This window comes from Primulina eburnea, chromosome 17 (assembly GCF_022965805.1).
Source record: "Primulina eburnea isolate SZY01 chromosome 17, ASM2296580v1, whole genome shotgun sequence".
NCBI classification, from domain to species: Eukaryota; Viridiplantae; Streptophyta; class Magnoliopsida; order Lamiales; family Gesneriaceae; genus Primulina; species Primulina eburnea.
This window is the reverse complement of record NC_133117.1, coordinates 14,008,101-14,025,142: the sequence shown is the minus strand read 5'-3', so window position 1 is coordinate 14,025,142 and position 17,042 is coordinate 14,008,101. Positions and strand designations below refer to the sequence as shown.

Genomic DNA, 17,042 nt, shown 5'->3' with positions numbered 1-17,042 from the left:
CGATGCGAATGTGTATCGATTATAGGCAGCTGAATCGGGCTACTGTGAAAAATAAGTACCCACTTCCTCGTATTGATGACTTGTTTGATCAGCTTCAGGGTACTTCTGTATACTCGAAGATTGATCTTCGTTCTGGGTATCATCAAGTACGAGTTCGAGACGAAGATGTGCCCAAAACTGCTTTTCGTACGAGGTATGGCCATTATGAATTCTTGGTTATGCCTTTTGGTCTTACGAATGCTCCTGCTATCTTTATGGATCTAATGAATCGGGTCTTTCGAGATTATTTAGACCGATTCGTTATTGTTTTTATTGATGATATTCTTGTGCACTCGAAATCGAAGAAGGATCATGCTGAACATCTGAGACTGGTACTTCAAACTCTTTGTACTAGTCATTTATATGCAAAATTGTCCAAATGCGAATTCTGGATGGACAAAGTGGTATTTCTGGGCCACGTCATTTCGAGACATGGCATATCTGTTGATCCTGCGAAGGTCGAAGCTGTATTGAATTGGCCAAGACCTACGAATGTTCCTGAGATCCGTAGCTTCATGGGTTTAGCTGGATATTATCGTCGTTTTATTGAAGGATTTTCGAAAATAGCTAAACCTATTACTCAACTGACACAGAAGAATCAGAGATTCATTTGGTCAGATGAATGTGAAGCTAGTTTTCTTGAATTGAAGACGAGATTAACCACAGCACCTGTGCTTACTATTCCCTTAGGTACCGGAGGATTTGTGGTATGTACGGATGCGTCTGGTAAAGGTTTGGGCTGTGTTCTGATGCAACATGGCAAAGTGGTTGCTTATGCGTCTCGTCAATTGAAATCTCATGAAACACGTTATCCTGTTCATGATCTCGAATTGGCTGCCATTGTGTTTTCTTGAAGATTTGGCGCCATTACTTGTACGGAGAAACGTTTGTTATCTATTCGGACCATAAGAGTCTGAAATATCTCTTTTCTCAATATGATCTGAATATGAGGCAACGCAGGTGGATGGATCTCCTGAAGTATTTTGATTGTGAGATTCAATATCACCCTGGATCGGTGAATGTTTCCTGCGGATGCCCTGAGCCGGAATGTTTATGATTCTGTTTTAGCTTCTGTCAATGTCGCCAAAGTACATGAGGATATATGTACTTCTGGCTGGAATTTTCACTCGAATTGGAATTATGTCACTGTCTCAGCATTGCAAATTGAGCCGAACTTGATCTCGAAAATACGAAAGGCCCAACGAAGCGATGCTCAGATCCAAAAGTCGAAAGAACTTGTATCTGCTGGACATCAGTCTGGATTTCAGATTTCTTCTGATGGTTCTTTACGACTTAATGGTCGGCTGGTAGTTCCTGATGACTCTGATTTGAGATCTGTCCTTCTTCGAGAAGCACATTGGAGCAAATACAGTATTCACCCTGGAGGTCGGAAGATGTATTTGACATTGAGACCTCAATTCTGATGGAAACGTATGAAGAAGGACATTGCTGAGTTTATCTCGAAATGTCTTGTCTGCCAGCAAGTGAAAGCCGAGAGAATGAAACCTAGAGGATTGCTCCATAGTCTTGAAATCCCGAAATGGAATTGGGAACATATTGCTATGGATTTCGTGACTCATTTACCTCGTTCGCCCAAGGGCTGTGATGCTATTTGGGTCATTATTGATCGGCTTTCGAAATCTGCACATTTTATTCTGTATGAGCGGACTTATCCTTATAAGAGAATGGCCCGTTTATACATTGAGAATGTTGTGAGACTGCACGGTGTGCCAGTCTCGATTGTATCTGATCGTGATCCCAGATTTGCTTCTAAATTCTGGGGTAGTTTTCAGGAAGCGATGGGTATGCGTTTGGCTATAAGTACTGCTTATCATCCTCAAACTGATGGCCAGACTGAGCCTACGATTCAAACTTTAGAGGATATGTTGCGTACGATTGTGATGGACTTCAGAATGGGATGGCACGATGCCTTACCATTGGTTGAATTTTCTTATAATAATAGCTTTCAGACGAGTATCGGTATGGCACCGTTTGAAGCTCTATATGGGAGACGATGTAGATCACCGTTATTCTGGGATGAAATTGGTGAGAAACAATTGACTGGACCTGAAATGATACAGGAAATGAACGATAAGGTTCAGTAGATTCGGCAGCGGATGAAAGCTGCTCAGGATCGTCAAACGAGTTATGCGAATAAACGAAGACGACCCTTAGAATTCCAGAGAGGTGACAGAGTGTTTTTGAAAATATCTCCCTTTAGAGGCACTGTTCGATTTGGCATGCGAGGGAAGTTATCTCCTCGTTATGTTGGTCCATACGAGATTCTCGATCGAGTTGGTGATCTTGCGTATCGATTGGCATTGCCACCAGCTCTATCTGCTATTCATGATGTGTTTCATGTTTCTATGCTGAGGAAATATGAACCAGATCCATCACATGTGCTTGCACCTGATGAGGTTGAACTTGATCCTTTTCTTTCCTATGTTGAACAACCTGTTCGCATTATAGATCGAAAGGAGAAGATATTGAGAAATAAATCGATTCCTCTAGTACGAGTGCAATGGAGACGACATGGTGTTGAAGAATCGACGTGGGAATTGGAAAGCAAAATGCGAGATTCGTATCCGCATTTGTTCGATTCTATGACATCTGTTCCATTGTATTCGATGTATTCTGATCCTTTTACTGATTTTAGTTTTGATATGTACTATAACTGATGACATATATATGTTTGCCAATGTTATGTTTATAGAGATGTTTGAGATTTCGAGGATGAAATATTTTAAGAGGGGGAGAAATGTGAGACCCCGAGACTAAAATAGCTTTGATGGCATTTTGGTAAATAATTTGAAAAATATTCAATTTATTTTGATGGTATTTTCGTAAATAAGTTGAAAAATAATGAATTAATTTTAAGGGCAAAATGGTAATTATGTTATGATTTTTAACATAATTGTCTGAATAATAGCCCAAATGATTTGAGATTTGAATATGATGTAGAAAACTCAAAGATAGAGAAGTTTCATGTTTTGAGTTTTGGAAAATTTGATTGTTTGACTGATCCAAAGGGATATACTTAAGTTAAAATGTTAAATAATATAATAATATAATTATTAATATAATATAATAATATAATATAATATAATATTAAAAAAATTTAAAAAAATAAATAAATAAAATGATAACTTTGAAATCAAAGTTATCATTTTGAAAGTTACAGAGGGGACGATCGTGAGAGAGAGAAAAAGGAGAAAAGAGTTTTTGATTTTTTTTTCGGTCGTGCGACTCATCGGTTTATCCAATTGACGAACCGACTTCAGTTCTGAGATCGTTGATACGAGGTCTTTGATTTGAGGTATAAATTTTATATTTTTGATGATGTTTGAAATTCGTCGATTTTTGGAATAAATCCGATAAATTGTTAAATCATACTGGAATTGAAGATTGTTGAATAATGTATGATTTTAACGGAGAAGAGATGATTATAGTGATGTTATTGTGAATTATTCTCAATTTATTATAATTAGAGAATTTTAATCATTTGATTGATATTGAAGAATTATGTGTCGGTTATATATGTGGTAGAATAACTGACAAGAAACTAAGTTTTGAAGTCGGAATTGAATTATGTTCTGATTTCGATTTGATATGAATTTTTGAAGTTTCAAATGATATTTGAAACTCATATTAATGATTTTGGAGTATGTTATTGATTGGAGTGAGTATGTTATTGATGTAGATAAAGTATTATACCAATATCTTCAGGCTACATCAACTGGAACGAAGAATTGAGGTATGTTGCGACCGGGTAACATACGACAGGTATCTGTATTATATGATATATGTCGATTTGATTGGAATGAGATTATGTGTCTATATGCCTTATTTGATGATTGATGTGGCATACATGACATTGAGATTGAGATAATGATGTAATGCCCAGAGCAATGATTGACATGTACGAATTCATAGATATGTTGTGAAGATTGTACATAACCATAAGAAATAAGAAATGATATCTATTGAGATTAGATTGACCGATATCGAGAATGTTGGATTATTTATATTTCGGTGAGACCGGAAGGACCGAACCAGGATCGGATCGTCCGATGCGTTCGGATCGTCCGTTCGGCGTTCGGAGCGTCCGAGCCAGGTGGCTGGACACATGGATGGCATGCAGAGTTCGGATCGACCGATCGTAGTTCGGATCATCCGAGACAGTTGGCTAGAGACGTGGAAGACATGCAGGATTCGGAACGTCCGAAGTGAGTTCGGAGCGTCCGAAGTGTGTCAGATCGGAGCGTCCGAAGTGGATCGGATCTTCCGATCATTGTCTATAAATAGAGGCGCGAGATTTCATTTGATTAGTAAGTGTTAAAGAAACATTTCCTAGAAAGTGTTAGACATTCTATTGCAGATTCATCTTCACGACTGTAACAGCAATTCTACGACGAAAGGTATAATACATGTTTTGTTTTGGGGAATCACGACTCAAATGAGATCACATTTGAGTTTCCCAACCAAAACCACATACGAGTTTTATTGTTTATATCTTGCTATAGGTATTATTATTATAGATTTGTTTATAGATCTTGTATGCAAATCTCGCTATGCTTTGTTTACAGATCATGTTACATTGCATTAGATGTTTATTAGAACTTGTATTCAATTCTTATTATGCTTTGTTTACAGATCATGTTACATTGCATTAGATGATTATGCTTGTTTACAGATTTTGTATTCATGCATTAAGATAGGACAGTCTGGAGATCAGGCAGACTTCTAGATGTTCGGTTCTATCCCAGCTTAGGGGAAGATCACCGCCCCTTTGTAGACGTGGATACAGATCAGGCCGAAGTCTAGGAATAAGACGTACCGTCACCCCGATTGGGAGGGTAGGTGATAGATCGTCTTATTCACACCGGGATCCCTAGAGTTTTAGTCGAGTCGCATCTAGACATGATTAGGCTCGCATTTCATGATTTTATATGAATGACATTCATATCAGCATGTTTCATGTTTTATAGTATTTATATGCATGTTCACATGTTTATACTGGGATGTGTTCTCACCGGTTTTCCGGCTGTTGTTATGTCTGTATGTGTGCATAACAACAGGTGGGGCAGGATTTGGGTCGAGACAGAGATGATCGTGTTAGCGTGGAGATCTCGGGCCTAGCAGACGGACCAGTAGTTGTCTTTTGTTATGTACTGTATTTTATTACTGGTTAGTTGAGGATATACGGAACAGGACATAGATTTTATGTTTGTATGTTGTAAATTAAATAAAGAACTTGTGCTTGTCTAGTTACATTTTGATTTAAATATAAAAGCGAAAAATTGACCCACATTTTAGAATAACAATCCAGTTAATCCCAAGAAAAAGATTTAGAGCCCGGGTCCCCACAACAGGTGGTATCAGAGCCGATAGTTCCGTTAGACTGAAATAGGATAGAATGAGCGGGGTAGATCGAGTCTTCTTCCTTGCTTGATGATGTGCTAGCATGATTATTGCTTTCTTATTACATGTTGTTTGGTATTTGATTAATTTCAGCATGTGATTGATTGAATCAGAACCGATTCTAGATCAGAGGTAACTGACTAGATGATGGCTGAGACAGTTGTATATCTTGTTTACTAATCAGTTGGATTATTAGATATGCCTCCTAGAAGAGCAGCCGTACCTCTACGACCAGCAGCGCCAGAGCAGGGAAGTACATCCGGAGATTCTATGGATGTTACGGCGACCCCTATGGAGACGTTGCTGAAGCGATTCCAATCCTTTCGACCTCCCACTTTAAAAGGTACCGAGAATGCCATCGAGTGCGAAAGTTGGCTTGAAGATATTGAGATGCTATTCGACTCGTTGGAGTACAGTGATGAGAAGAGGATCAAGCTAATTGGCCATCAATTGCAAGATATAGCAAAGAATTGGTGGTTGAACATTAGGAGAGCTTTAGAGCAGCGGGGTACCGAAATTTCTTGGAAGGTATTCAAGACCGAGTTTTATCAGCGATTCTTCCCTGTATCTTACCGTAAAGATAAAGGCGCTGAATTCGCAAACCTGAGGCAAGGGCCATTGAACATTGAGGAGTATGTTGCTAAATTCTCTTCTTTGCTTCGTTTTGCACCCCATGTTTCAGGAAATGACGAGGCCATGGCGGATCAGTTTATAAATAGCCTGAATCCAGATATCTTTACATTGGTCAATACTGGGAGACCCGATAACTTCTCGGATGCATTGAATCGTGCCAAAGGAGCTGAAGCAGGATTGCTTAGACAACGGAGTGCTCCGTATGTTGCACCGAGTCCGAGACCGCCACTACCTCCATCCCAAGTTCCTCCTCCTCGATTCGAAAGTGGTGGTAGTGGTAGTGGACGCAAAGAACAGTTGAAGGCGAAAGGGAAGCAGTTTAAGCGACCTGGGAGCAGTTCATCCAGCTCCAGCGGATCAAGACAGACTGGTTTTGATCAAAGTTCAAGGACTTCAGGTGTATATTGCAATAATTGTGGAGGTAGGCATGCGACTGAACAATGCCAAGGAGTTACAGGTCGATGCAACATTTGTAGGCAACCGGGGCATTTTGCCAAAGTCTGTCCACAGAGAGGTGTACAGCAAGGCCAGAGTGGAAGAGCATCCGGTTCAGTACCTCAGTTTGAGCGGCAGGCATCGTCGGTTCACTCTTTTCAGCCTCCACCAGCACCGACTCCACCCAGAGGCCGAGGTAGTCAGAGTGTGACTCAACCTCCGAGGCAACAGGCCCAAGTGTTTGCGTTGACAGAGGAGCAAGCACAAGATGCACCAGATGATGTTATAGCAGGTAACTGTCTCCTTTATGGTTATCCTGCTTATATCTTGATAGATACAGGTGCATCGCATACATTCATCTCAGAACGATTTGCATTGTTGCATTCATTGCCTGTTGAGTCTTTGTTAGACGTTGTGTCTATTAATTCTCCGTTGGGAAGTGGATTAATATCTGTAACTACGGTTAGACATTGCATTCTACAGTTTGAGGGGCATGAGATTGACCTAGATTGTATAGTGTTGGGTCTAGCTGATTTTGATTGTATAGTCGGTATTGACATGCTAACGAAGTACAGAGCCACCGTGGATTGTTTCCACAAGATTGTCAGATTCAGACCCGAGATGACAGACGAGTGGAAATTCTACGGGAAGGGTTCCAGATCTCGGATTCCCTTGATTTCGGCTCTTACTATGAACAGACTGTTACAGAAAGGAGCGGATGGTTTCTTTGTTTATGCTGTAGATATGCAGAAGTCGAGCCCGGCATTGGCAGATCTGCCAGTAGTACGGGAATTTCCAGATATTTTTCCAGATGAGATCCCAGGATTACCTCCGGTTCGTGAGGTAGATTTCAGCATTGAACTTGCGCCAGGTACCGTACCTATTTCGAGAGCTCCATATAGGATGGCACCCATCGAACTCAAAGAATTGAAAGCACAATTAGAAGATCTTCTAGCCAAGGGATATATCAGACCTAGTGTATCTCCTTGGGGCGCTCCGGTGCTGTTCGTGCGAAAGAAAGATGGGTCGATGCGGTTGTGTATCGATTACCGGCAGTTGAACAAGGCAACGATCAAGAATAAATATCCTTTGCCTAGGATCGATGACCTATTTGATCAGTTGCAGGGATCCTCGGTCTATTCTAAGATTGATTTACGTTCTGGTTATCATCAGCTCAGAGTTCGAGATATAGACATACCAAAGACAGCGTTTCGAACCAGGTATGGACATTACGAATTTATTGTCATGCCTTTTGGTTTAACAAATGCTCCTGCGGTATTTATGGGCTTGATGAACCAAGTGTTTCAGAGATATCTAGATGAATTTGTGATTGTCTTCATTGATGACATTTTGGTGTATTCGAAGAACAGAAATGAGCATGCAGAGCATCTCAGAATTGTGTTGCAGACGTTGAGAAACGAGCGACTGTATGCTAAATTGTCAAAGTGTGAGTTTTGGTTGAATAGAGTTGTCTTCTTAGGACATATCATTTCTGGAGATGGTATTTCTGTTGATCCGAGTAAAGTGGAAGCTGTGATTAGTTGGTCGAGACCGACTTCTGTACCAGAAATACGCAGTTTCATGGGCTTAGCCGGATACTACAGAAGATTTATCAAAGATTTCTCCAGTATTGCAAAACCAATAACTCAATTAACACAAAAGAATGCACCATTTGTTTGGTCAAAGGAGTGTGAGTCTAGCTTTGTTGAATTGAAGAAAAGGCTGACCAGTGCTCCAGTATTGACGATACCTTCAGGTACAGGTGATTTTGTTGTATATTGTGATGCTTCTCATAGAGGTTTGGGATGTGTTCTTATGCAGCGAGGTCATGTGATCGCATACGCCTCGAGACAATTGAAGCCACATGAAGTTCGATACCCCATTCATGATCTTGAATTGGCGGCTATCGTGTTTGCATTAAAGATTTGGCGTCATTATCTCTATGGCGAGAAATTTGAGATCTTTTCCGATCACAAGAGCTTAAAGTACCTATTTTCTCAATCAGAATTGAATATGAGGCAACGTAGATGGCTAGATCTTCTGAAAGACTTTGACTGTGAAATCAAATATTATCCAGGTAAGTCAAATGCAGCAGCAGATGCCTTGAGTCGTAAGGTATGTTCATTGTCCCTATCGACGATAGGTGTTAACAAGTTAGTTGAAAATTGCTGTATGTCTGGATTAGAATTTGATACAGATAGTAAGCCACTACGACTCTTTACGATCCAAGTTGAGCCCAATTTGATTATGAGGATTAAGGAAGCACAAAGAACTGATCAGAATGTGCAAAGATCAATCCAAATGGTCAGATCAGGGCATGTATCAGAATATCAGGTACGAGATCATGTGTTGTACGTGAATAACCGTCTAGTTGTGCCAGATGTTGCAGATTTGAGACAGCAGATTCTGACGGAGGCACATTGTAGTCGGTTCAGCATCCATCCTGGTGGCAGAAAGATGTACAATGACTTGAAGACACAGTTCTGGTGGAAGCAAATGAAGTCAGACATTGCCGAATTTGTGTCTAAATGCTTGAACTGCCAACAGGTGAAGGCCGAGAGGAAGAAGCCGGGGGGTTTACTTCAGAGTTTATCCATTCCAGAATGGAAATGGGACCACATTTCCATGGATTTCGTGACGAAGTTACCTCGATCATCCAGAGGTTGCGATGCGATTTGGGTCATTATTGACAGATTGACCAAATCTGCTTGTTTCATCCCTTATAGAATGACGTATAGACAGGATCAGATGGCGGAGATTTATATTCGTGAGGTAGTCAGATTGCATGGAGTGCCGAAGTCTATCGTATCAGATCGTGATCCACGATTCACTTCACACTTCTGGCACAGTTTACAGCAGGCGTTAGGTACGACCTTACACCTTAGCACTGCTTACCATCCTCAGACAGACGGACAGTCAGAACGGACTATCCAGACATTAGAGGATATGTTGAGAGCCGTCGTGCTAGATTTTGGCATTAGTTGGCAAGATTCCCTACCTCTTTGCGAATTCTCGTACAATAATAGCTATCAAACAAGCATTGAGATGGCACCGTTTGAAGCTTTGTATGGCAAGAGGTGCAGATCTCCGCTATATTGGGATGATATTTCAGAAGTACCAGAACTTGGGCCAGATATGATTCGTGACATGACTGAGAAGGTAAAGGTTATTCAGAAAAGAATGAAGACAGCACAGGATAGGCAAGCAAAGTACGCCAATATCAGACGTAGACCGTTAGTATTTGAGGTAGGAGATAGGGTATTCTTGAAAATTTCTCCTTTTAGAGGCGTTGTGCGATTTGGCAAACGTGGGAAGCTATCTCCTCGATACATTGGTCCGTACGAGATTCTTGAAAAGATTGGCGATCGAGCTTATCGACTTGCTCTTCCTCCTTCTTTATCCGGAATACATGACGTATTTCATGTATCAATGTTACGCAGATATATGCCAGATGTTTCTCATGTTATTCAACCGAACGAAGCTGAACTTGATCAAACCTTGAGCTATATAGAACGACCGATACAGATTCTTGATCGAAAGGACAAACAGCTCAGAACGAAGACCATTCCACTTGTGAAAGTTCAGTGGAGTCGACATGGCATTGAGTAAGCGACGTGGGAAACGGAAGAAAACATGAGGCAGAAACACCCCGAGTTATTTATATGATATGAGTATGTATTCAGTTTTAGATTATCAAACTGTTTTAGATACTTTGTATGGTTACTTCAGTTCGAGGACGAACTTCTGTCTTAGAGGGGGAGAAATGTAATGCCCAGAGCAATGATTGACATGTACGAATTCATAGATATGTTGTGAAGATTGTACATAACCATAAGAAATAAGAAATGATATCTATTGAGATTAGATTGACCGATATCGAGAATGTTGGATTATTTATATTTCGGTGAGACCGGAAGGACCGAACCAGGATCGGATCGTCCGATGCGTTCGGATCGTCCGTTCGGCGTTCGGAGCGTCCGAGCCAGGTGGCTGGACACATGGATGGCATGCAGAGTTCGGATCGACCGATCGTAGTTCGGATCATCCGAGACAGTTGGCTAGAGACGTGGAAGACATGCAGGATTCGGAACGTCCGAAGTGAGTTCGGAGCGTCCGAAGTGTGTCAGATCGGAGCGTCCGAAGTGGATCGGATCTTCCGATCATTGTCTATAAATAGAGGCGCGAGATTTCATTTGATTAGTAAGTGTTAAAGAAACATTTCCTAGAAAGTGTTAGACATTCTATTGCAGATTCATCTTCACGACTGTAACAGCAATTCTACGACGAAAGGTATAATACATGTTTTGTTTTGGGGAATCACGACTCAAATGAGATCACATTTGAGTTTCCCAACCAAAACCACATACGAGTTTTATTGTTTATATCTTGCTATAGGTATTATTATTATAGATTTGTTTATAGATCTTGTATGCAAATCTCGCTATGCTTTGTTTACAGATCATGTTACATTGCATTAGATGTTTATTAGAACTTGTATTCAATTCTTATTATGCTTTGTTTACAGATCATGTTACATTGCATTAGATGATTATGCTTGTTTACAGATTTTGTATTCATGCATTAAGATAGGACAGTCTGGAGATCAGGCAGACTTCTAGATGTTCGGTTCTATCCCAGCTTAGGGGAAGATCACCGCCCCTTTGTAGACGTGGATACAGATCAGGCCGAAGTCTAGGAATAAGACGTACCGTCACCCCGATTGGGAGGGTAGGTGATAGATCGTCTTATTCACACCGGGATCCCTAGAGTTTTAGTCGAGTCGCATCTAGACATGATTAGGCTCGCATTTCATGATTTTATATGAATGACATTCATATCAGCATGTTTCATGTTTTATAGTATTTATATGCATGTTCACATGTTTATACTGGGATGTGTTCTCACCGGTTTTCCGGCTGTTGTTATGTCTGTATGTGTGCATAACAACAGGTGGGGCAGGATTTGGGTCGAGACAGAGATGATCGTGTTAGCGTGGAGATCTCGGGCCTAGCAGACGGACCAGTAGTTGTCTTTTGTTATGTACTGTATTTTATTACTGGTTAGTTGAGGATATACGGAACAGGACATAGATTTTATGTTTGTATGTTGTAAATTAAATAAAGAACTTGTGCTTGTCTAGTTACATTTTGATTTAAATATAAAAGCGAAAAATTGACCCACATTTTAGAATAACAATCCATTTAATCCCAAGAAAAAGATTTAGAGCCCGGGTCCCCACAAATGATGTATAAAATGAACGTTTTGTTAACACACATCATTTTATGCATACATCGATACATGACATGCACGTTGAGCTATGATCCTTGGATACCTTGATATGATTGGATTGGATTCCGGGGTTTGTGAACACAATTGCTATGTTGGTATTATATGACCCGTAAAACATAGACATTTGTGGCCCCATATGATTGGATATGAGATGTGGGATTTGATGGCGCTTTGCCGACGCTATCATACGTGTATTCCCATATCGGCCGGTGTGCCAGCTCGAGCATTGATTTGATTTGATAGTGATTCGATTGATTCTGACATGTGCTCAGTGGATGGGCATTTGACCTGATACCTCCACGACATACATGCATTGCATATCATATATCATTGTTTAGATATCTGTGGTATATATGATTGGTTGTTCCATACGGAGCTTTGCTCACCCCCAAGGGGGGCTGTTGTTGTCTTTGTGTGTGGACAATGGCAGGTACTCCAGGATATCAGAGACCGGAGAGGGTACTTCTTGAGAGAGCCACAGCTTGGGCTGAGGTTTTATGTTTATGTCTTGTTCCCAGTATATATGTATATGTATCTATATACCGGGGCATGTCTCGAGGATATGATATGTTTGTATGTGATTGGTTTTGATTTCGTGTGGGCATGATTATGACGTGAGATGAGATACTATTTTTAGTATTAAAATAAAATGATTTGGGCTCATTGTCAAGAAAATTTTAAACTCGTTTTCCGCTGTGATTAATTTACCCTAATCAGATTGCATTGTAATAACGATTAGGAGCTAAGGGCCCCACATTTAGCCTACCCATTGATGGCATCACTGACTTCTCTACACTACCCGTAGGGAATATTGATATTTGGCGGAAACATTTCTCACTCACAGAGTCTCCTATCTCTCACCCAACATGCCAAAAGAGCGATTTGAAGATTGAATTCCGCTTACTAGCCGAAATTGTGGTAAAAGGACTTCTTGCCAAGGCTGGGGCCTAATAAAATCACCTTGGATAAATTCTTTGTAATGGCCACTATCTCATCCGAATTGCGAGTAAACTGGTCTGATGTTCTCTTCAGAATTTTGGTGGCCATGATCAACAAAGAAAACCAATCGCGATGTTTTGCGGTAAAAATATGCCATATGCTGATTGATGCTGGGGTACAACCGGTTGATATGATTGAAGTTGGAAAAACTAAGCTCTTAACCTGGGTATCGGTTGAAAAATTTATCAAAAAGAACCGGCCGACAGATGAAGTGTTGGTTTCAATCAAGACGGAAGCCGGGGAAGAGTTTGTGAAACTAAAGAAATCATCAAAAATCGGTTTGACCGCAAAGGCAACTAAAAGGAAGTTGGTTCTAAAGAACAACTCTGATGAAGAGTCCACAAATAACGTTCCAGTTGCTCAGGTCTTTAAGAAAAAGAGAACTACACAACCAGCTAAGATCAAGCTGGTCAAGCATCTTTCGGCACCATTCATTCCTGCCCCAATTTCTGCAATCGCAATTACTAAGCTGAAGGGAATTCAAATTGCAGAACCAGAAATTCAGTCATCTTATTCTGAAATTCCAATATTCTATCCTCATATAAGGGCAAACAGGTCTTGATTGAAAATCCACCGCATGAATTATTACGTCTAGGGAAAAACAGTCATTTTACACTTGATTAATACATATAAGCTTGGCAGCGTTCCGAATGGTCATAACACATGACAAATGATACAACATAATGATTTCGATGAAAAGATGATATTTTTATGACTTATAGTAAAGCTGTGCGATCTTTACTTTTAAAATGCTATTTATGGAAAGTCATAATATTTTATAATTTGAAAAAGAAAGGAAAAATATTTTGAGCGATGTGAATTGACTGCGGCAAAGGATTGAGGATTTGTGGGGGATCCATTTTAAGAAGGAACGATGAACTTACAATTTTATGGGAATTTCGTGATGGCAAAGGTTCCAAAGGGAGCCCGTTTACGGGACAAGGCCCTAGAGGGGGCCCGACGATCGTATTTCCATGGCGGTGCCTAGTGTTTGTCCACATGCGTATGTGGAGCTAAAGACTGATCAGAGGATAAAAGGATATTTATTTTCAAGGATCAAACTTCACCCAAAATGATAAATGATGAAAGCTTTACGATTCAAGATTTATTTATGCTTAAAAGTTATTTTAAATAAAATTATGATTTTAATGCATTTGCTTGTATATGTATTATTTGTTACTCATGTTTAAAATGTGCTGAGTCATTAGACTCACTAGGTTTGAATGCTGCAGGTGATGATGATATTGAGGGAGGCGCTGACGCTTGAGTGGATCGAGTACAGCAGTACACTAATGTGAGACTTTATTTTCCGCACTAGATTGATAGGCAAAGTTTGAAATATTTTTGTTAGAATTTTTATTAGAGATTTTATGCTTTATTTTTGAAGTAAAGTTGATCACGTTAAAAGTAGAAGTTTAATTTTTGGTAATTGACAATTTTAGGGATTTTATGCACTTGAGATTTAAATTATTAAATTATTTTGATTTATTGAAATGTTAAGCTATTTATAGATGGTGATTTTCGAATTAATAGATGTAAAAAAAAGTTTAAGTAGAATTTCGAAGTTAAGAAGTAAGGGTCGTTTTATTTTGTATCAGAGCCAGGTTCCCCAAAGGGTTGTGTACTGCCACTCCGAGAAGCTCAAGAATTACCCCTTCAGTATGTGAGTTTTTACTCATTTATATTTTATATGCGAAAATTCTTTAATGCTTTCATGATGCAAGATATAGAGGATAGATACATGTTATTTCAAAATATTAAATGCATGTTGGTTATGTGGTTTGGACGGCGTGTACAAAGATACCTCCTAGAAGTATTTTGCCTAGGAATGATGAGGATAGACATGAGGCGGAGATTCCACAGCCTACACCTAATCAGGATGCTAGTGCCTGTGTACTAGCCGGTATGGCTCTTTTACTAGAGCAACACGTAGGAAATGGTGCAAAGGGACGACCAGAAGCTATCTATGAGCAATTTAGGATGATGAACCCTGAGGATTTTTGTGGCACTACTTATCCATTCGTTGCTGATGGATGGATTATATCAATGGAGGTTATCTTTTGCTACATGGATATGGCGGACACTGACCGATTTCGTTGTACCATTTATCTGCTAAATGGCGGCGCTTCGTTATGGTGGGAAGGAACGGAACGAGGAGTGAATCTGGTGACCTTGATTTGGGAGGGCTTCAAGAGAGTGTTCTACGACAAATACTTCACATCTGATGTCCGTTCTAGGCTTAAGAGGGAGTTCATGAGTCTCCGCCAGGAAGAATTGTCTGTTTCTGAGATTGTACAGAAGTTTGATAGGGGCTGTCATTTTGTACCCTTGATTGCTAATGATGATGCAGAGAAATTACGACTTTCTAAACGGTTTCAGGCCGACTAACTGTCGAGATGTGATTCTTGTTGATCCTACTGATTATACTACAGTTGTTGCCCAGCAAGCCAATCAGCAGAATAAAAAGCCTTATACGGGACCACCGAAGCGATTGGGACCACCAAAACCACAAGGACTACCATCTAAATATAGTGGCTCGAAGACAGCTGAGAAACCACAATGCAAGGAGTGCAATCGTCAACATTATGGAAAATGCATGTGGGGCACTTACAAGTGCTTCAAGTGTCGAGAGATGGGACACAAAGTCGGGGATTGCCCGAAGCTCATGCAACCCACGACTGGAAGGGCATATGTGATGCATGCTGAGCAAGCGGAGCCAGACACTAAGCTTATTACAGGTACTTTGACTATTTAAGCGCTTTATATTACTATATCGCAAGAGATAAAAGCATGGATGCTAGAATTTAAATTGAGATGCAAGGAACATAATGAATTAGAATTGCATATTTTAAACTTTAGGATTTAAGGAATTAAATTAAGGCAAATACCAGTAAAATGGACCAGATCGAAGAAGATAGATCTTTCAAAAGGGCTAGAATGAATTTTGAAAATCGATGAGGGGAATTTAGAAAAAAATTCGTAAGTTCCAAGGGTTAATTGGCAAATCCGAAATTTCTAGGGACTAAAGTGAAATTTCAAAAAATGACGAGGACAATTTAGGAAATTCAAAAGTTCAATGGATTAATTTGCAAATTCGAAATCTTTTAGGACAAGATTGCAATTTTCGAATCTTTAAGGGGCAATTTGATAAATTTTGAAAAATTAAAGGACTAATCATGCAATTTTATAAACTTAAAGGATAATGTGATAATATGGGAAACTTGAAGGACCTAGATGATAGGAGAATTTATAAAACTATAGAACCTTAATAAAGAATAATGCAAATGTTATCATGACGAATCTTGCTAGCGGGAATAGGTACTTATGCTCTATTGGACTCCGGAGCTACAAATTCTTTCATCTCTGAATCTTTCATGAAGAAATTGGGAATTTTACCAGTAGATGTGGAGTCAGGATTCAGAGTTACAGTAACTTCTGGCGATCATATGGTCTCTAGTAGCATGGTTAAGGATGCAGAACTTAAATTGAAAAATAATATTATACTAGCGGACCTTATTTTGCTGCCGATGCCCGAGTTCGACATTATTTTGAGCATGGATAGACTCCCACTGAATGGAGCAACTATTGGCTTTCGACAAAGGACAATATCTATTAGTCCGCCTCATGGGAAAGCATTCATCTTTGAGGTTGAACAAAACAATCAAATGCCACATATCATTCCATGCATGCGTGCGAGGAAGCTTATTCAAAAGGGTTGCCAAGGTTTTCTTGCTAGTATTATATCTGCACCTGACATCGGCAGCCAATCTATTGAGGACGTGGAGGTAATTAAGGATTTTTCGGACGTATTCCATGACGATATTTCTGGTATTCCACCTGAAAGTGAAGTAGAATTTGCTATTGAGTCGATGCCCGTTACAGTGCCTATATCTAAGGCACGATATCAATTAGCACCTGCTGAATTGAAGGAATTTAAGGATAAATTCAAGAGCTGTTAGACAAGGGATTTATTAGCCCTAGTTTCTCTCCATGGGGCGCGCCAATGTTGTTTGTGAGAAAGAAGGATGGGAGCATGAGGCTGTGCATCGATTACAAAGAGGTGAATAGAGTGACAGTGAACAATAAGTATCCATTACCTCGAATCAAAGATTTATTTGATCAATTGCAAGGAGCCTTGATATTTGGAAAGGTAGATCTTAGGTTTGGATATTACCAATTGAGGGTTAAGGAGACAGATGTACATAAGACGGCATTCCGAACGCGTT

The 17,042-nt window shown here is 39.9% G+C and overlaps 1 protein-coding gene across 1 annotated transcript; it reads left to right on the top strand.

The window, feature by feature from the left end:
- The first annotated feature begins 14,577 nt into the window (after positions 1-14,577).
- On the top strand, positions 14,578-16,775 carry LOC140817890 (uncharacterized). The gene is made up of 3 exons (XM_073177685.1): positions 14,578-15,108; positions 15,167-15,554; positions 16,135-16,775. Exons 1-3 carry the CDS (start codon positions 14,578-14,580, stop codon positions 16,773-16,775), a joined length of 1,560 nt encoding a protein of 519 aa, XP_073033786.1.
- The last annotated feature ends 267 nt before the right edge of the window (positions 16,776-17,042 follow it).